Source organism: Myotis brandtii, unplaced genomic scaffold (genome assembly GCF_000412655.1).
Source record: "Myotis brandtii unplaced genomic scaffold, ASM41265v1 scaffold1606, whole genome shotgun sequence".
NCBI lineage: Eukaryota > Metazoa > Chordata > Mammalia > Chiroptera > Vespertilionidae > Myotis > Myotis brandtii.
In genome coordinates, this window is record NW_005355862.1 from 638,861 (window position 1) to 658,695 (window position 19,835).

Consider the following 19,835-nt stretch of genomic DNA (forward strand, 5'->3'; position numbering starts at 1 on the left):
AGGCAAGCCAGGGCCCACTCCGCCCCACTCGGCGTGCTCATTGGCCACCCGGGGCCTGCCTGTCTCCATAAATACTTGGTCCCCGGGCATGGATCGCGGAGAGGGCCAGGGAAAACCGCAGAGCCGGAGGCATCTCCGCTACCCTCCCTGACATCTCCACTTCGCGGCTCCAGACCCAGAAGTCAGACTTGCAGACCCACAGGCAGACCCACATCCCTTCCCTCCGTCTTCCAAGAGGCACCGACCCGGCTGCCCTCCTTCAGCCTCTGCGGCCGCGCTGGGCAGTCACCTGCGCCCTGAGGTTGCAGCACAGCGCAGCGCAGAGCATCCTCGCCCAGGTCCTTTCTGTCCCTCTTCCGCCCCCTCCATCGCATCTGCTGGTCCTCCTTGTCTCTTTCCCAGAATCGCCACGCTCCCGAACCCAGCGGGCGCCACTTTACCAGCCTCGCCCTCCTCGGTCCCCGCGTGGTCCCCCGCGCCCCGTCTCCCTGCGGCCATGAGCTCCCCCATCAGCAAGAGTCGCTCCCTGGTCGCCTTCCTACAGCAGCTGCGCAGCCTCGGGCAGCCCCCCAGACCCGTGACATCCACGGCGTGCGCGCCGCCGCTGCTGGGCAGCCTGCTGGAGATTCTCTGGAAAGGGGGGCTCAAGAAACAGCACGACACTCTGGTAAATGCCTCGTCGCGCCCCAATTCCCTCTCCCTTCCCCGGCGGGCGCTCCAAACCCTCCCCGAGGCGAGCGGCCCGAGCGCACGGTGCGCCCGGGTGTCTGGGCTTCCCCCGGAGGGGGAAGGCGGGAGCAGGGAGTAGCCCGCTAGGGACTGTCAGGGATGCGCGCTGACTTGGCGCTGTGCCCGGCCCGCTGCAGGCGGAGTTCCACAAGAAGTACGGCAAGATTTTCCGCATGAAGTTGGGCTCCTTTGACTCGGTGCACCTGGGCTCGCCTTGCCTGCTGGAAGCGCTGTACCGCACGGAGAGCGCATACCCGCAGCGGCTGGAGATCAAACCCTGGAAGGCCTATCGCGACTACCGCCAGGAGGGCTACGGGCTGCTCATCCTGTGAGTCTGCGGGCGGGGAGGGGGGCAGGGTGGGGCCATGGGGCTGGCAACTGCGCCTAATGCGCTTGGAAACTGGGAAGAGCTTGTTCCCGGGAGTCGGACCCATCTTAGGCAGAGGACACGAAAGCCGCTACCCAGTAGTCGCGTCCTCCTGGTAGACCTGAGTGGGTTGAGGGACAGCTGTACCGCACACCTGCTTAACACCTGTTCTCTCTGGCAACCGGGCAGGGCCAAAGCTTTCCGTCAGACAAATGCCAAAAAAGCGTTATACAAATTGTGGCGGGATGGGGTTCTGAAGTCAGCGTGCCAAGCAAATGTGTTATACAAACTACACTGTCCCTTGAAGTTCTCTGTAACCCCCTCTGGGAAGCTCACATGCCAGAAATTAACTTCCTCTGCTTTTGACCGTGACCTTTTTCCCGGAGGGGAGTGGAGGTGATGACCTAGGTGTAGGTGAAAGGTGGGGTGAGCAGGGGTGTCAAGGTTGCATTTTCGATAGATAAATGCTATAATGTGATGTGATTCCTTTGCTTTTTCATTGTCACCATCTAACAAGTTAGCACTTCTTTGCCCCCAAATTTAATGTCTAATAGTTATATTTTGGGGAGACAATCACTGGAATTAAAAAGCATAGTGAGCCCTAACCGGTTTGGCTCAGTGGATAGAGCGTCGGCCTGCGGACTGAAGGATCCCAGGTTTGATTCCGGTCAAGGGCATGTACCTTGGTTGCCGGCACATACCCAGTAGGGAGTGTGCAGGAGGCAGCTGAATCGATGTTTCTCTCTCATCGATGTTTCTAACTCTCTATCCCTCTCCCTTCCTTTCTGTAAAAAAAATCAATAAAATATACTGAGGAAAAAAAAAGCATAGTGACGCTCGGTGCACCACAGGCTGTGTCACCAGCTGTGGGCAAGTTCGAAAGGGCGTCTGATGGAACAGGCTTTTTCCAAAGCCTGCGGCTCTCTGGCTGTCTGGTATTATGTGCAGGCAATGGCAAGATTCTAAGTCTGAGGTGTTATGTAAGTGTGACTTGCAACCCAAGTCAATGGGTTGAAAGAAGACAAGATCTTTCCTCAAACAGACCTGGGTTTCAGGGGGTGGGGGGCGGGGTTCCTTCAGGTGCCCACTCTCAGTGCTGGGAATTGAGGTGCCTGGCCTCCCAGCTCAAACCCAGTAAGGACACCTCCACAGCCCTGACCCCAAATTATCTGGACGTCACCTTTCTGGTGCTTTCCTTGGCCGGGAGGAAAGGTGCTTTCTCATTCTATCATAAGCTAGCCCCAGTATTCCAGTGCGAACAGAACCCGGGCACTTCCTGGCTGATGCTCAGTGTTGATCTGATGACACAGTCATGCAGTAGCAGAGTTGGGGTGGGAGGAGGGATCTTTGCCTCTTCCTTCTGGTCTTTGCAACTTGCTCTAAACAGATTTCTCTCCCAGGGAAGGAGAAGACTGGCAGAGGGTCCGGAGTGCCTTTCAGAAGAAACTAATGAGACCAGTGGAGATTATGAAGCTGGACAGCAAAATCAATGAGGTTTGCAGGCTGGGGCCAGCTTTCCAGGGTCTCTTGGGGCGGGAGGGGTGTTTGTAAGTCACAGCTACAAAGTGCAGAGGGCAAAGCAGGCACTTTGGATGACTCGGGGGCTTCACGTTCTCCTCATTCCTCTTCCCATCTTCCTCCCCCAAAGCCTTTATTCTCCCTTTCTCTCCCCTTTCTTTAAAAGACCACATTAAGGGAGTAGTTACAAGCACAGACTTTTGTATCCCACAGTCTTGGATTTGAGCATCAGCCGTCCATCCGATGTAACCTGACCATTTAACTTCCCTGAGCCTCAGCTTCCCAATCTATAAAATGGGAGTGGCAATTCTCACTCCATAGGTTTGCTGTGATGACTGAAGGAGAGAATGCTTATGAAGTTCCTTGGTAGTGACATTTGAGCTGGGTTTTGCAGAGTGAGTAGGAGTCTACAAGCCAGAGAAGGTGGAGAAAGGCATCCTGGCAGAAAGACTAGCCTGATGCAAATATGGAGCCAGGGCAGGGCATGGCATGGAGTGTTGAGAGAATAGTGCATTCAGCATGGGCCTTTTCTGAAATGATGCTGGACAGAAGGCAGGTCTGTGCTGTGCTAAGGTGTTTGGACATATCATTTAGCCAACAGGGGCTGAAGGGGAAGGGATTTAAGCGTAATAATCTCTTATTCTTCCTGTTCACTCTAGGTGTTCATTTTGAACTGAGCATGGACCCACATAGATTGTGTGGGTGAAAGATGGCAGGTTCAGAAACTTCCAGGGGCCACGTAATTAATATAAACACATAGGGCAGGCCCTGTAGGGGTTTCAGCCAACAGAATAGCGTGTGCCCTTCCTGGAGGTGACAGCTGTCCCAGTTCCAGCAAATGACTGCCCCATGGGAATGCTGACAGGATGTCGCCAGATCCTGTAATTACTTATTCTTATTATTGTTATTGACAAGTAGTGGAATCCTATAGTTACTTATTCTTATTATTGTTATTGTCGCCAGATCCTATAGTTACTTATTCTTATTATTGTTATTGACAAGTAGTGGAAAATCGATATGTTCATGCGAAATCTCTAAATTTTATGGTAACTAATTCGAATACATTTGAATGCACCATGTGAGCAAACTAAACATCCTTGTCTCCACGGTGGGCTGGGTAGGCGCCCGGGCTTTGTTCCAGGCCCAGCACAGGCGCTTCTCAGCTCTGTGTCCAGGGGCCAGTGCCTTCGCCTCTCTCTACGCCTCTGTTTTCTCACCTGGGAAATGGGAGAAATGACAGGATGTTCTCCCTCACAAGATTGTAAGGATCAGCTAAGAAAACATCCCTTTGTACAGCGCGTGGTTCTATGGAAGCCTCGGGAAATGAGAGGCTTTAGTCATCCAAAGCCCTGATTTTGGAAACTGGCATCTAATGGCCTTACATAACTCGTCCAAGGTCACAGAGCCATTTAGCAAGGGAGCTGCGTCCAGAATTGCAGATCTCCTGGCTCCAAGCTCAACACGCCTAACACAGTACCAATCAGTAAAGAGAGGTTTGCTTGCCCAGATATGGAAACGGCAAACCTCAGCGTAGTCATAGCATCACAGCCTTTGAGATGTTGTGCCAACAGCGACACTTGACTGATTTCCCCTTTGTGGTTTACTCCCCGTTCAGATTAGAAGAAATGTTTTCCTTTCTTTAAATTTAGATCAAAGGCTGAAACCTTAGCTTCAGGGTGGCCGCAGGAAACGCTGAGGAAATAACCCAGGACAAGGTTGCTAGGGTGTCAGGTGAGCTCCCCAGGAAAATATAGAATTAGTGCTGCTGCAGAGGGGGCAGCCGTCTGGCCAGGGAATACACAAGGCAGTGAGACCTGAGGTTAGCTCGCTGCTCTACATTTTTTGTTTTCCCTCAAAGACTAAAATGTGTTTTTGTGGTTTCTTTCTCTTAAGGTCTTGGCTGATTTTATGGGTAGACTAGATGAGCTCTGTGACAAGAGAGGCCACATTGGAGACTTGTACAGCGAGCTGAACAAATGGTCATTTGAAAGTAAGTGGTCTCCACGGTCTCGACCATTTGACTTTGCAAGTGATTCTGAGGATAAAATGTGGCTCCATGAACAAGCTGACAACTCTTTGGAATCGTGTGCTATTCTGAGTGGGAAAGGCCACAGCAGTCGTCTTAATGCTTTCCGCACTCAGCTCTGCTTTGCACGCTGGGCTGTTTGTGTGGTCACTCGACAAACACTTACTGAACACCTGCTGTGTGCCAGGCACCGTGCTAGGGACGCAGCATTGAGTAAAACAGGCAGCATCCTTGCTCACATGGAGCTTGGGTTCTAGTAGGGCTGACAATTGACAAGTAAACACATTTCAATATAGACTCTGCCAAGGGGAAAGGGGCCCAGGAAAGAACATAGGTGCCTCGATGGGGCAACTCCGCTTTGGTAAGGAGACACCTGAGCTGAGACCTAAAGAAGGGGAGGTGCAACCGCAGAGGTATCTGTGGGAAGACTGTCCCAGAGAGCGGAGACAGGCAGTGCAAATGCCCGGGGGCAGAAGCATGAACATGCCTTTGAGGAACTCCGAGATGCTGGTGTGAGCGGATTGCAGGGGGAGGAGGAGCTGAGAAAGACCAAGCCAGGGCCTGTAGATCCCAGCAAGGACTTTTAGTTTGAGTCCCATTGGGGTGCCATGGAGACTTTTAAACAGAAGGGGATGTGATCACTCTCTTCAAGGATGGCTCTGAGAATGAGAAGCAGAGCCCTGCCTGGATGAGCTCACTGCCCAGTAGGGCACCGGCAAGGCAATTTCAATAGACTAAGCAGGTTCAGGGCTGTGGGTGAATCCCAGAGGGATGCAGCTGAGCTCCGTCTGGGGGTGCTCTGTGGAGTAGGTGCCATCTCGGCTAGTGCGGGAGGAGTTCGCCAGGTGAGAGTGAGGAAAGGAGGAATGTTCCAGGTGGAGAAACAGAGATTATGTTGAAGGAACAGGAAGGCATTTAGAACGACCGGGGCATATCCTGCAAGGGAGGGAGGGAGGGGCAGGGAGAGGCAGAGGATGGCTGGGAGGAAGGCAGCAGCCAGCCATGCAAACCCATGTAAACCAGGGACAGAGTTTGAGTTCGCCAGGTGAGAGTGAGGGAAGGAGGAATGTTCCAGGTGGAGAAACAGAGATTATGTTGAAGGAACAGGGAGGCATTTAGAACGACCGGGGCATATCCTGCAAGGGAGGGAGGGAGGGGCAGGGAGAGGCAGAGGATGGCTGGGAGGAAGGCAGCAGCCAGCCATGCAAACCCATGTAAACCAGGGACAGAGTTTGACTTTGAACCTGGGAGTACCTGGGAGTGACAGTAAGTGCTTTTAGCAGGAGGGTGGCATGGTTTGATTTGCTGCCAGGGTCACTCTGGCTACTGATGGGAGGGAGTGGACACGGCACCCCGAGGTGGTAGCTTTTGCCCTGACCTGTCACCTCACTTTAAAGTTACGGACCAGTCATCTGAGCCCATGAGAAAGCTCCATGCAAACAAGAAACCCACAGAAGGTGTTAAGGGAAAGAGGGGTGAAGAGAGGCAATGATTATAGAGGAGAAAATAAGCGTATGTTTTGGAACTTGCCCACTGTAAATACTCAAATGAAGGAGTATCAAATGCATCTGTTTGCAAGTCAAAGAGAATCTGACTGCGGCGGTTTAAAAATTACTGTGTAGCCTTGCGGGAAGTCCAGAGGAAGGCAGTCCGGGCCACACTCAGAGACACCGCGGGGGAGCCAAGCTCGGGCATCTGCTCACTCATCCAGCCTTACTTGTTGGCTTGATGCAAAAAGGGTCCTGCCCCTCCAGCCTCCCCTCTGCCTTTCAGGCAAAGGGAGAAGAAAAGAGAGTACAGCTCCCACTTTATCTAGAAAGCCAAGGAGTATTTCCTTCTGGTCTCACTGGCCAGACCTGGGTCGTGTGGCTGCTTCTGTGGCTCCAGGAAGCCAGGGAATCAGGGAACAGGCTTGTCAGAGTCTTAGATCCATGCTGACTCACTGCCTGAGCACTGGTACTCTGACACCCTAAATAGAATCCGGGTGTCTTAGGGAAGAAATGAAGGAGAACCAGTACCGGGTAGGCCATTCACGGTGTCTGCTGCATGTGATGTCAATGATAAACTCTGACAAAAGCAAGACATACAGGAGAGATTCATTCATGTATGGAAATGTCTGCGTTTGCACAGTGGTATTTCTGACAACGAGGTTCTGCAGGGCCTGGGTCATTGGACCTGCAGATAATTTCTAGAAGGGTGATCAGACGCTCAGACCCTTCGCTGCTCCTGTGTCCTTAGAAATGACCTCATGTCTCTGAGAGATGGAATTGAGCCCTTAGTAGCCAGGTAGTCACGGAGTCCAGATTGGGTAACAGTGGTCATTATTTTATTAACAGGCATCTGCCTTGTGCTCTACGAGAAGAGATTTGGGCTCCTCCAGAAGAACGCTGGGGATGAAGCCTTGAACTTCATCATGGCCATCAAAACAGTGAGCATCCACAGGGGAGAGCCGTGCTCCCAACAGATCATTCAGGCATCGCAGTTTCCCCAGGACAGGGATGCACACAAGTCTTACTACAATGGTGCATTTCAGTGTGTGCGATGTATTTTCGGGCATGGATGTGCCCCTGTGCACATATAATAAAGAAGTACATTAGACTATTGTTTAGGCAAAGTTAAATTAGGTGGGTCAATTAAAGGTCAGTTGGTTAATTTACTGTTTTCAAAAGCCTGAAAATGTTCAGATTTTAAATTTTTGAATCATTTGGGTTGTGTGTGGATATAATAGATACTGTGAAACTGGCATGGGAATGGCTGAAGTTCAGAAATTCAAGTGAGTGTAAGTTATAGTTACTTTTTTCTTTATTTTTAAAATATATTTTATTGATTTCAGAGAGGAAGAGAGAGGAAGAGAGAAACATCAGTGATGAGAGAGAATCATGGGTCGACTTGCCTCCTGAGCTCCCCACACTGGGGATAGAGCCCGCAACCCGGGCATGGACCCTGACTGAGAATTGAACCATGACCTCCTGGTTCATAGGTCAATGCTCAACTGCTGAGCCACGCCAGCAGGGCCCCTTCTTTCTCAACATGTGGGTTATAAGAGCAAGTTGTTATTCAACTCCATTGAAAAATCAATCGTCCCAAAGATGATTTTGAATATGTTATGGGGGTTCGGCTTCCAAGAGCAGAGCACAGGGGCCTGGGGGTGTCCTTTGAATTCTGGCCTTTGGGGAGCACAGGGTGCCGTGTGCAGCTGTCCCTAGACCTGAGTGAAAGTTGTCTTGGAAAGAAACAGTGATGAAAAGCACGTGTGTTCCTCGTAGATGATGAGCACATTTGGGAGGATGATGGTCACCCCGGTGGAGCTGCACAAGAGCCTCAACACCAAGGTGTGGCAGGCCCACACGCTGGCCTGGGACACGATTTTCAAGTCAGGTAACTGCCACCCCCAGCGCTGTCTCCTGCTGCCGCCCAGAGGCCTGCAGTGACCTTGTGGCCTGCCCCCCTAGATCCTCCGATGGAGTTGCTCCTCCTGATTCTTCCGGGCTTTTCAAACACAAGTGTGGGGATCACCCTGGTGTAGACAAATTCCAAGGAAAAGGCAGGAGGCGGCGTTGTGTTGTCTTGAGGAAACAGAAGAGGTTAAATGTGAGAGCCTTGGAGTCGGAGATACCTGGGTTCAAGCTCCCGGTCTGTCAGTGGGGTGGCGGGTTGGCCCAGGGTGCTGTCTCCTTTTCATCATCCGCTGTCTTACCTCTAAAACGGGCTCACAACAGCAACAATAGCAGCAACAACAATAATAATAGTGCTCCCCTCAATGTAATTGTTTCTAGGTCTAACATAGAGAATGTAAAAGCCTGGCATATGACAGTATCTCAATGGATCAGAGCCATTTCTGCTACATTATGGAGGGAATATTTGATGCTAGGGGTTATCCTAAGATAATATATTATATATATTTTAAACATACTTATTTAATTCCCACCAATAAACTGATGTTAAATCCTTCCATCAGCCCCAAGTACTAACAGAACTGAGGCACCAAGAAGTTAAGTAACATTCTCAACATTACACACCTGGTGATGGCAAAGCCAGGGTTGGAAGCCAATCAGAAAGGCTCCCGCAGCTCAGCCTCCAGCCCCTGTACCACTAGTGTCGTCATTGTCATTGCCACCATCACCACTATTATTTCCTTGGTGGTGGCTCACGTCAGGGACTGAAGTGAGGGAGGGCAGCCTAGAATGTAATTTACAAACATTAGAAAATGTTAGTATTATTGTCAACATTCATGGGCACTGCACGTGTGTGTGTGTGTGTGTGTGTGTGTGTGTGTGTGTGTGTGAGTAATAACATTAGGGGAGGGTGTTCTTCCCTCCTCCGTAGCCAAGATTTGGGAGCCGCACCTATATTAGCATATCTGCCTGTATCAGTGACCAGATCAGCTAGACACCTGGACCTGATTCTGAGAGTGGACCCAGATCCCACCTGTGTCATAATGGTCTCCTCCCTGCTCTAAGCTCTTGCTAGTCAAGATGTGACCACAGATCAGCAGCAACAGCATGACCCGGAGCTTGTTAGAGATGCAGACGTCCAGGCCCACCTGGACCCTCAGTTCCGAATCTGCATTGTAGGAAGATGCCCAGGTCACGTGAGCATCCATCCATCCTGGATGACTCAACGAGCCAGTAGGAGCTCATCTAACAATCAATGTCCCCAAAAGCCCTTTCGGGTGTTGTAAGGATTTCATCTTAGGTTCCCTCCCTCCCATTCTTTTCCTCTCCCTAATGTTCAGCTGACTTCCTCTCCCTCTTCTCTTCTTCAACAGTCAAATCTTGCATTGACCGCCGGTTAGAGAAGCACGTGGAGCAGCCCAGTGCGGACTTCCTCTGTGACATTTACCACCGCAATCAGCTCTCAAAGAAAGAGCTGTACGCAGCCGTCACAGAGCTCCAGCTGGCTGCCGTGGAGACGGTAAGGGTGGCGGCTTTCTTTGCTAAATAGTCTGGGACACCTTTCATCACGATGAGTTTTAAATAGCCATTCAATTCACTCATTTCACGAGGATTAACTGAGCTCTAGCTGAACAAAAATAAAAAGTCTCTCACCAGGTGCCGTGGGAGACCCAATGCACAGGCTTTCTGCTCACACATTAGGAGGAAAACTGTCCTAATGACTCTGTCCTAGCGACGGAACTCCAGAGCAGGGTCTAAGCTCTGCGATAAGCTTGCCAGCTGTCTCAGGAATGCAGACGCAGTAATTCCACACCACAGCAATTGAAATCTTAGATTTTCAAAAATTGGACCTGCCTTGAGTGGTCGTGCATGCTACCTAACCGTGGCTGTTATTTATTATAAAAATATGGAATCTCTGCCAGTCCAATAATTTCTTTATGTTTGACATTGGAAACATGGTGAGTTTGGGAATCACTGATTTTAGTTTAACCGAAACAGCTCCTTTTTAATACCAAGATTCCATCCCTGCTGTAGGCGGTGGACGCTCCTGGTAGGTACTTGTACAGTCAGGCTCCAAACACAGATGCTGACAAGTGTTCAGGTGGGTTTACCTGGCTTTGACTCATTGCTGAGCTCTCCTTGGAGTCATGCAGATTAATATTCCTCAAAGGCCTAACATTTCCTGCACAAACAGTCCCTAAGAAGAATCCATACAAGTTCACTTCTTTTTCATGCTTTTCCCCTTTCCACAGTGTCTCTTACCTGAAGAAAAAATATAGCATTTTCTACATCAGGAGATAGAAAGGTTCTGATTTCACCTCTTGACCCAGAAGGCTATCAAAAGTGGGAATCCGTTTCAGCTCACTTTCCTGTGGGATCATGACTCCTTAGAGCGATTAAAACTAAAGCTGCACCCATTTCTTTGTTCAACTGGAACGTGAGCTCCATGAGGGTGGTGACTTGGTTTGGTCCCCTGCTGTATTCATAGGATGTAGAATACCACTTGGCATACAGTAGGTGCTCAATAAATGTTTGTTCAATAAATGAAAGAGTTCAGGGACTATTGAGTTCCTACTATGTGCCAGGCACTATTCCAGATTCTTGACATGCCACCATGAACCAGTTTTCTTCATGGGACTTAAACAGCAGTGCGGAACAGACAATAGACATGTAAACAAACAAATACATAGGATTATTTCAGATAGTGGTATAGGCATGGGGGGAGCCATCAGGGTGATGTAAGAAAGATGGGGGAGGGCTCCCTCTCTGGAGCTGACACTGGGATGTTGAGGTGCCATCCATGGGAAGATCTGGTCGAAGAGCACTCCAAGTAGAGGAAACAGCACATGCAAAGGCCCTGGGGCAGAAAGAGAGATGGAGATGGAGAACTAGCAAATGTGCTCAGAGTTGAGATTGGAGAAGTCGACGGGCCATGTTAACCAGGAGCCTTCGTACAACATTTGGATTTTATTACACCTGAGAGAGAAAGCTCTTCGAGTGCTTTAAGCAAGGAGTGTCTTGATCAAATTTATGTTTTGTGAAGTGGGCTCTGGCTGGTGGGTGGAGAGTGGACCTAGCGGAGACAGAGTGCAGACAGAGTGCAGGCAGGAAGCCGGCCATGAGATGGACGCCGTGACGAAGGTCAGGCCAGGACAGTCGGTGCCCGGGAGGTTCCGCAGGCCACTTCCCCTCCACTTAGCCCCCGCAGCTGCCCCGACAGGCAGGGCTGTCTCCGGGCTTTGGTGAAAGCTACAGTTATCTGCCTTTTGGAAACTCTATTTGGTACTTGTGGTGAGGGCCTCACTGATAGGGCTCAATCTGTTTCTTTTTTAGTCCTGGCTATTCTGAAAGTCTCCTTTGGCAAATCGGGGAAATCTGAAATCTATCTAATTTGGCGGCTCCGCCCCCTTCCTGTCTGTAACTTATTCTCTGGTACTAATGCCATCTGTCCACATTTGGAGGCGAGGCTGCCAGTCCCCTGACATGAAGAAGCCTGCCTTGGGGACATCTTCTTCCAAAAATAATAAACGCCATGGCTCCGAACCGTCTTGCGCTTTGCTCGTTCATGTGCCTGGCACATGTGCCGAGGGAGAGCGTCTTCGTGTCTACAGAGCGAGGACACGATGACCACTTGTAAGGGACTACTTGGCTTAAATTGGCTAAAAAAAAGGCCTACGAAACAAATACTTAGGACTAGCAGCGGTGAATATTACGAAGCTAAAAGCTGCACTTGGCTGTTTCCGCCAAAAGGAAATCAAGGGTGCCACTTGGAAGGCAAGAGCCTTTGTCAGACTGTGGCCGGCACCTTGAATGACTCGGCTCGGTGCTACAATTTCTCATCTGGGTGTTGGCACCGTCCCACGAGGGCTCTTTGCATGTGGCTGGAACCCCGAGAGTAGATAATACCTTTATATTTTTGTGGTAAATGTTTAGGGTGTGGCAAAAAAACACACACTTTTCTTTTAAATTCCAGAAATATGGTTTCTTTTGTGTTTGCGCTGTAAAAAAAAATTTAAAATCTCTTATAGCAAAACTCTGGGACCTCTATTCCTCTCTCCCCACTCAATTTTCATATCAATTTTATATTAATAATTCTCTAAGTAAACTCTTTTTCTTTTGAGATCATTATAGATTCACATGCAGTGTCCTTCCCCCGTTGGTAGCACCTGGCATGACAATAATCGTGTCACACCCTGACATTGGCCTTGAGCCAGTCCACCCGCCTGGCTTCCCTTCCACCGGTTTTACATGCGCTGCTTTGTACTCCAGCCTTTTGTGTACCACACTCTATTCCCAGTGTCCCGATATGGCAAATTATTGACAGGATTCTATTTTCATTCCCTCAATACAGACACTAGCCTTCGTTGATACATTTTATAAGATCCATTTGACTTTCCATGCGTTGTATTCATTTAAGGCACAGCACACGAGGGCATGCGAGAAATTATCACTGACCTGTTTGTAGTTCACTTTTGCATCGCCTTGCGTCCGGCTCAGACTGGCTGTGAGGCGGTTTCTTTGCAGAAACTCAAGCTGGTGTCTGTTGGTTTTTCAGACAGCAAACAGCTTGCTGTGGCTTCTCTACAATTTATCCCGCAACCCCCGCGTGCAAGAAAAGCTCCTGGAGGAAATTCAGAGCGTCCTGCCTGAGAATCAGGTGCCGCGGGCAGAGGATGTGAGGAATATGCCATATCTGAAGGCCTGTCTGAAAGAATCCATGAGGTAAGCGCCCACGCCTGAGCCAGGGTGAATACGGGAGAGCGCTGTTCTCTTAAATACACAATAAGGGGGTCCCCCGCCACCCCCCAAGTACAGCTCCCACAGTTGATTCTTAAACTTTTATCAAACTGGAAAAAAAGAAATTTAAAATCTCTTATAGCAAAACTCTGGGACCTCTATTCCTCTCTCCCCACTCAATTTTCATATCAATTTTATATTAATAATTCTCTAAGTAAACTCTTTTTCTTTTGAGATCATTATAGATTCACATGCAGTGTCCTTCCCCCGTTGGTAGCACCTGGCATGACAATAATCGTTATCACACCCTGACATTGGCCTTGAGCCAGTCCACCCGCCTGGCTTCCCTTCCACCGGTTTTACATGCGATCCTTTGTGGCTCCAGCCTTTGTGTACCACACCATATTCCCAGTGTCCTGATGTGGCAAATTACTGACAGGATTCTATTTTGGTTCCCTCAATACAGACACTAGCCTTCGTTGATACATTTTATAAGAGCCATTTGACTTCCCATGCGTGGTATTCATTTAAGGCACAGCACGCGAGGGCCTGCGAGAAAGTATCACTGACCTGTTTGTTGTTTACTTTATGCATCACCTTGCGTCCGGCTCAGACTGGCTGTGAGGCGGTTTCTTTGCAGAAACTCAAGCTGGTGTCTGTTGGTTTTTCAGACAGCGAACAGCTTGCTGTGGCTTCTCTACAATTTATCCCGCAACCCCCGCGTGCAAGAAAAGCTCCTGGAGGAAATTCAGAGCGTCCTGCCTGAGAATCAGGTGCCGCGGGCAGAGGATGTGAGGAATATGCCATATCTGAAGGCCTGTCTGAAAGAATCCATGAGGTAAGCACCCACGCCTGAGCCAGGGTGCATACGGGAGAGCGCTGTCCTCTTAAATACACAATAAGGGGGTCCCCCCCAAGTACAGCTCCCATAGTTGATTCTTAAACTTTTATCAAACTGGAAAAAAAGAATCTCAGGAGCATATTCCATTTTTTTCACTCATTTCCTGAGTCATTTGGGAGAATTCTGTGACATCTTGGAAAGTCAGTGACGGGCCCTTTAAGTCGGTAAGAACCATCTTCTCATGGGTGCTATGAGCACTCATTAGGGTCTGGGCAGGCCTGGAGGTTCTGACATGAAAGCCAATGAGGGAACCATATTATTATATGATAGACATAGAGACATCTTTATTATTGAGCCTCTGGTATAAAGTGTCCCCAAAGCCCTGATCAGTGTTCTCAGTGGTTAGAGCATCGGCCCACACACCAAGGAGCTGAGGGTTCGACTCCTGATCAAGGGCAGGTACCTGGGTTGCAGGTTTGATCCTTGGTCCTGTTCAGAGCCAGTGTGGGAGGCAACCAATCAATGTGTCTCTCTTACATCCATGTTTCTCTCTCTCTCTTTCTGTCACTCCCCCCTTCCCTTCCACTCTCTCTATAAATCAATGGAAAAATATGCTCAGGTGAGGAGTAACAAAAATAAATAAATAAATAAATAAATAAATAATAATAAAAAAGTCCTTTGAAAATTCCTTTTACACTCTTTCTGGGAAACAAAACTCATTCCATTTTCGGATTGAAAGGAAATATCTTTAACTTTCTGAAGAGTTGAATAGGAGAAACCTAGAACAAACATCAAGATTCAGGAGGAAGGCATTTGAAGTTTAGGCTGAAGCAGGGGAAACCACTCTGAACAGCTACTTCTGAGGGGAAGGGGTGCCAACCCAATAAAATAAGGAATAAAAACAGGAGACAGAACCTCTTTACGAAGAACTGTGACCAGGTTCCCCTTTGGGCTTAGAACTTAATGCAGCAACTCTTCACGTAAGCAGAAGGTCTGGGCAGGCCTGGAGGTTCTGACATGAAAGCCAATGAGGGAACCATATTATTATATGATAGACATAGAGACATCTTTATTATTGAGCCTCTGGTATAAAGTGTCCCCAAAGCCCTGATCAGTGTTCTCAGTGGTTAGAGCATCGGGCCACACACCAAGGAGTTGAGGGTTCGATTCCTGATCAAGGGCACGAACCTGGGTTGCAGGTTTGATCCCTGACCCTGTTCGGAGCCAGTGTGGGAGGCAACCAATTAGTGTGTCTCTCTCACATCCATGTTTCTCTCTTTCTCTGTTTCTCTCACCCACCCTTCCCGTCCACTCTCTCTATAAATCAATGGAAAATATGCTCAGGTGAGGAGTAACAAAAAAATAAAATAAATAAATTATTAAAAATGTCCTTTGAAAATTCTTTTTACACCCTTTCTGGGAAACAAAACTCATTCCATTTTAGGATTGAAAGGAAATATCTTTAACTTTCTGAAGAGTGAGTAGGAGAAACCTAGAACAAACATCAAGATTCAGGGGGAAGGCATTTGAAGTTTAGGCTGAAGCAGGGAAACCACTCTGAACAGCTACTTCTGGGGGGAAGGGGTGCCAACCCAATAAAATAAGGAATAAAAACAGGAGACAGAACCTCTTTACGAAGAACTGTGACCAGATTCCCCTTTGGGCTTAGAACTTAATGCAGCAACTCTTCACGTAAGCAGAAAGTATGGACCCGAGTGAGTCATATAACCTCTGGGAGCCTCACCGTTCTCATCTGTAAAATGGGGATAATAATAAAATCTATCACCTGGGGCTGTTGTGAGAATGTGATGCAGAATATTAAAGTTATTTACCGATTTAGTACCTGGCACATTTCAGGTCTCCCATGCATATTGGCAATCGTCATTATTATAAACTTATGGGTGACTTTTATATCTCTAAGGTGGCTGTTTTTGTTAAGTTTTGCTTTTCCACCACCTTCTTCTGCTTATTTTAAATGCATGCGTTTTGGTGTGTTTGCAGACAGTGTTGATGCTAAATACCCAGGTGTTGGGGTCCAACGAGGAAAATTTTGATGACGCCAGTCAGTTTAGGCCCGAACGATGGCTTCAAGAGAAAGAGAAGATCAACCCCTTCGCACACCTCCCGTTTGGCCTTGGGAAGAGGATGTGCATCGGACGCCGGCTGGCTGAGCTCCAGCTCCACCTGGCCGTCTGCTGGGTAAGCCCTCACTGCTTCCCGCCTGTGTTCTGTGCTGCTCCACAAGGCGGGGCAGAGGGCTCACTCTCCTTTGTGTGCACCTGTGTTCCAGATCGTCCGCAAATATGACATCGTGGCCACGGACCACGAGCCTGTGGAAATGCTGCACTTAGGGATCCTGGTGCCCAGCCGGGAGCTCCCCATCGCCTTCTGCCAGCGATAAGCGGCCTCAGGTGAGCATCTGGGATGCTGTGCATGACAGGGGTGAGCCGAGCCCAGAAGTCCGCCAGACCCGGGCTTGAACCCTGCTCCCCACCCATTCCCTGGATGACCTTGGGTAGTTACTTAACCGTTCTGCCTCCCTTTTAAATTTTTCACTTGTAACATGGGAACCAAAGTAGTATTCATCCAGAAGGTTGATATGGATAATAAATACTTAGCCCAGAGCCTGGCATCAACTAAGTGTTCAAGTCATGCACGCTGCTGTCCAGTTTTTGCATTTAATATCACGGGCAGACACGCTTTTTCTGTAAAGGGCCACCATGCAAATATATCAGGTTTTTCAGGCCATAAGGTCTCATTCACATCCATTTAACCCTGCCTTATAGCTTGAAAGCAGCCTCAGGCAATTCGTCAAATAACAGAAATGTATTGTGTTACAGTTCTTTAGGTCAGAGGTCGGACACAGCTCTAACCAGGCTAAAAATCTGGGTGTTGGCAGGGCTGCGGTTCTGTCTGGAGGCTCTCAGGGAATATCTATCTGCTTGCTAATTGGGGTTGTTGGCAGAATTTGGTTTCTTGTGGTTGTAGGACTGAGGTTCCCCATTTCCTTGCTGTCAGCTGAAAGCTGTTCCCATCTTCTAGAGTCACCTGCATTTCTGGGTTTATGACCTCTTCTTCCCTCTCCACAGCTACCGGGAGTGAGCTGAGTCCCTCTGCAGACTCGAAACTCAACCCCTCCTTCTGTCCTATCTCTCTGGCAGGCTGTCATTCAGTATAATCTCCCCATCTCAGCGTCCACAACCTTAATCACATCTGCAAAGGCATGCAAAGCAATGCATTCATGTAAAGTCATATGTTGCCATGTAAAGAAATATACTCACAGGTTCCGAGAACTAGGGCACAGGCTTTTTTGAGGGCCATTATTCTGCCTCACAAGATTGCATTCCAATAAAACTTTATAAAAACAGATGGTGGGCACTATTTGGCCACAGGGCCTTTCTTTACAGACCCCGGACATATGTGTGTATATATGTACCAGCCTGTATTAAACACAATGTAATACTTCTCCTGCACTCACTGTTCATTATTGAAGTGGGAAAAAGTTAGCCTGAGAAATCTCTAATACCATCTTCTGTGGAAATATAACATTTCCAACACACAAGATGATAGAATTCCATGTTAATGTTCAAACTCAATTTCAACCGTTCTGCGTTTTCAACACAATCTCCTAAAATTTTGCCTAGAACTAGTGGCTATTTACTAACTGAGTTAAGGGGCATTGCTGATAGGCGGCTATTTAAGGAAACACGCAGTTACAGGTGGAATTTCTGAATGAGGCCTCACTGAATCCCTCCCCAGGTGTCTGGTCCCAAGATACAATATATTCAAAGTTGAGCATCTCAACAGCCCTGAATCAAGTAGAATAATGAAGGAATTCTAGCTGAATTTTGAAACTCCCAGGTTCCAGCAAGGACAGTATGCATGTTTCTGTTGACGAACCACACCTTTGTCAAGAGCCCAAGACAATTTCTGGTTTAAGCATTTTTTTTGCAGATAATTCCTCATTTAATTACACTTCTTTGATATACCATTAGAATATACTTTATTTTCCAGATTTATTTATTTATTTATTTATTTATTTATTTTTACCAAGACCTGGAGCAACAATTTTTATTCTCTTGCAGGAATGGTGCTGTGGCTCCCGCAAGACTCAGCTGCGAACTTCACAGGCACATGGGACCCTGAGACGCTTGTGTTGATTTCTTTCTTCTGTTCAGCTGCTCCAGAAGCTGCACTGTCCGTGACAGCAGTGAAGATAGCTGACTCAGGGGAGCGGAGTGTGTGCTACAATACGGGCACTCCACAGGGTACAGTGCTGGCCTACACTTGACCAATGTCAGCTCCATCCTGACTTAAATTGCCTAGGATCTTGCTTCCTCCTGCATTTTCCATGTCAGTTAGTCGGGTACAAGTCAAATGTGTCTGTCCCTGCCCCACCCAGCTCTCCGCTTGAATCTTTCCTGCTCCCGAATAAGTTTACAGAATCACAATGAAACACCTGCCATAGCTCCATTGTCTGGGGCTCGGGGTAATATCGACGGTCCATTTATTGTAACTCTGCTTAATGTGCTATTTGGAAAACATTTGCTTACTAACATCAGCAAAGCCAAATGTTGGCTGAAGTTATTAGGTCCCGGGGCCACTGCGCTTCGAAGTAGGAACATCACTGGGAAATGAGAGGACACCTCTATTTTAAGAAGTGCTTTAATGAAGTCAGAATCTCCTCTCTAAGAAGACCTTAATGGCTTACTGTGGCATCATTAGGTTAAAGGATCCTGAAGTTCTTTATTTAGTGCATGTATCTTTTCTATGGCATTAAGGAGCTGGAGCAACAGTTTCAAATTGTATGTGTATGGGTGTATTTTAATAGCAATTTGCTTATGTCATTTTTTAAAATGTATGGTATTTCATTTATGATCTGTGGCTTGGGGCAATATTATTGTTCAGCCACAGATTAAAAACATGTAGTGACTTCCCATGCCTTAATTTCCCCATCTATAGAGTGGGACAGTAGCAAAGTGTACATACATTATAGATTAACTATATGGGACAGTGCAAAAGTAGGTTTACAGTTGCTCAAATAATTAATAAATAATAATACAAGAATAAACTCTTTTGTATACTTAAAACTGTAAACCTACTTTTGTCCTCCCTGTGTAACCCATCTTCTGTGACTTGAACTCCTTGGGACAGTATGGTTTCATAAATGGAAAATGCATAGAGATTTCTGCAATACCTATAAAAATTTTCTTAAAACTTGTTTACATATGGTTTATTTACACATATTTTTACTACCACTTTTCCCAAAGGTGTACTATATATTTCTGTATATTTTATAAAGATTTTCCTTTTTAGGTTATATTTTTAGAATATTTCAGAAGTATACATTTATATCTTTATACTAGTATTTGAATAAATATATACATATTGCTGAAATAAGTATAAGCGTTCTTCCTGCTGTGAAATTATTTTTAGAATTTTAAATCCATATGTTGTCAGAGTTCATCTGTGTATCTTTTTAGAATTCTCTGAAAGTAAGAATAAAGGTTTTAAAATTTGACAGATGTTTCCTCTTCATTGCACTTGTTACAAAGAAATTTTAATTTTCAAATGTTGTCTTACTAGAAAAATTCTCATGTGGTCATTTCACGAGCTGTGTATCACAAAACCTACCTTTACGAAAATCCGGATCAATAACAAAATGATCATTTGAATGGCAAAATAATTTTCCCTTTTATGCTGCTTAAATACTTTTCCAGTCCATTGCTTCTTTCCCCACCACCTGGACCTCAGCAGAAACTCCCAGCTGACCTCCATCTTGCCTCCCTCCAGTCTGTTCCTCGTCCCCCTGCCATGTTGGTCTTTTCAAGACCCAAACCTCATCATGTCTCATTCCTGTTTCTGTGGCTTCCTATTGCCTTACGAAAGCCAGTTCCTCCAGCTGGACTTGGGTGTCCTGTGAAGGAGGCCCCCTGACCCATGGGCCCCAGACCACTCACCCTGGATGCCCCAGATTCCGGCCACACTGGCGCCTGCCAGCTCCTTCTATCTCTACCTGCTGTCCTTCCTCCTGGCATCTTCCTCTGCCTCTTTCCTTCTCCCTCTCTTCACCCTCAGAGTCCCCCCCAAGCTTCCTGCAGGAAGCTTCCTTGATGACCAAGATCTCCACAAGCTGATCTTGGACCAGGGTTCATTAAAGAAGTGATTCCCGGGACACCTGTGAGGGACAGGAAAGGAGCCAAAGGAGGGTGCCATTTAGCT

General features: G+C 47.7%; 1 protein-coding gene across 1 annotated transcript; it reads left to right on the forward strand.

Annotated features, from left to right (window-relative positions):
- The first annotated feature begins 23 nt into the window (after positions 1-23).
- Positions 24-19,134, forward strand: LOC102249295 (1,25-dihydroxyvitamin D(3) 24-hydroxylase, mitochondrial). Its single transcript, XM_014536327.1, has 13 exons — positions 24-667; positions 867-1,057; positions 2,497-2,590; positions 4,508-4,604; positions 6,977-7,068; positions 7,907-8,018; positions 9,409-9,554; positions 12,591-12,757; positions 13,413-13,610; positions 15,295-15,305; positions 15,553-15,812; positions 15,904-16,024; positions 17,699-19,134. The coding sequence occupies exons 1-12, from the start codon at positions 497-499 to the stop codon at positions 16,012-16,014; spliced, it is 1,650 nt and encodes a 549-aa protein (XP_014391813.1). The 5' UTR covers positions 24-496; the 3' UTR covers positions 16,015-16,024; positions 17,699-19,134.
- The last annotated feature ends 701 nt before the right edge of the window (positions 19,135-19,835 follow it).

Coding starts and splice junctions, on each gene's coding strand:
- LOC102249295 (XM_014536327.1), top strand. CDS start 497: ATGAGCTCCCCCATCAGCAAGAGTCGCTCCCTGGTCGCCTTCCTACAG. Junction 9,555..12,590: donor AGCTGGCTGCCGTGGAGACG/GTAAGGGTGGCG, acceptor TTGGTTTTTCAG/ACAGCAAACAGCTTGCTGTG. Junction 15,813..15,903: donor TCCACCTGGCCGTCTGCTGG/GTAAGCCCTCAC, acceptor CCTGTGTTCCAG/ATCGTCCGCAAATATGACAT.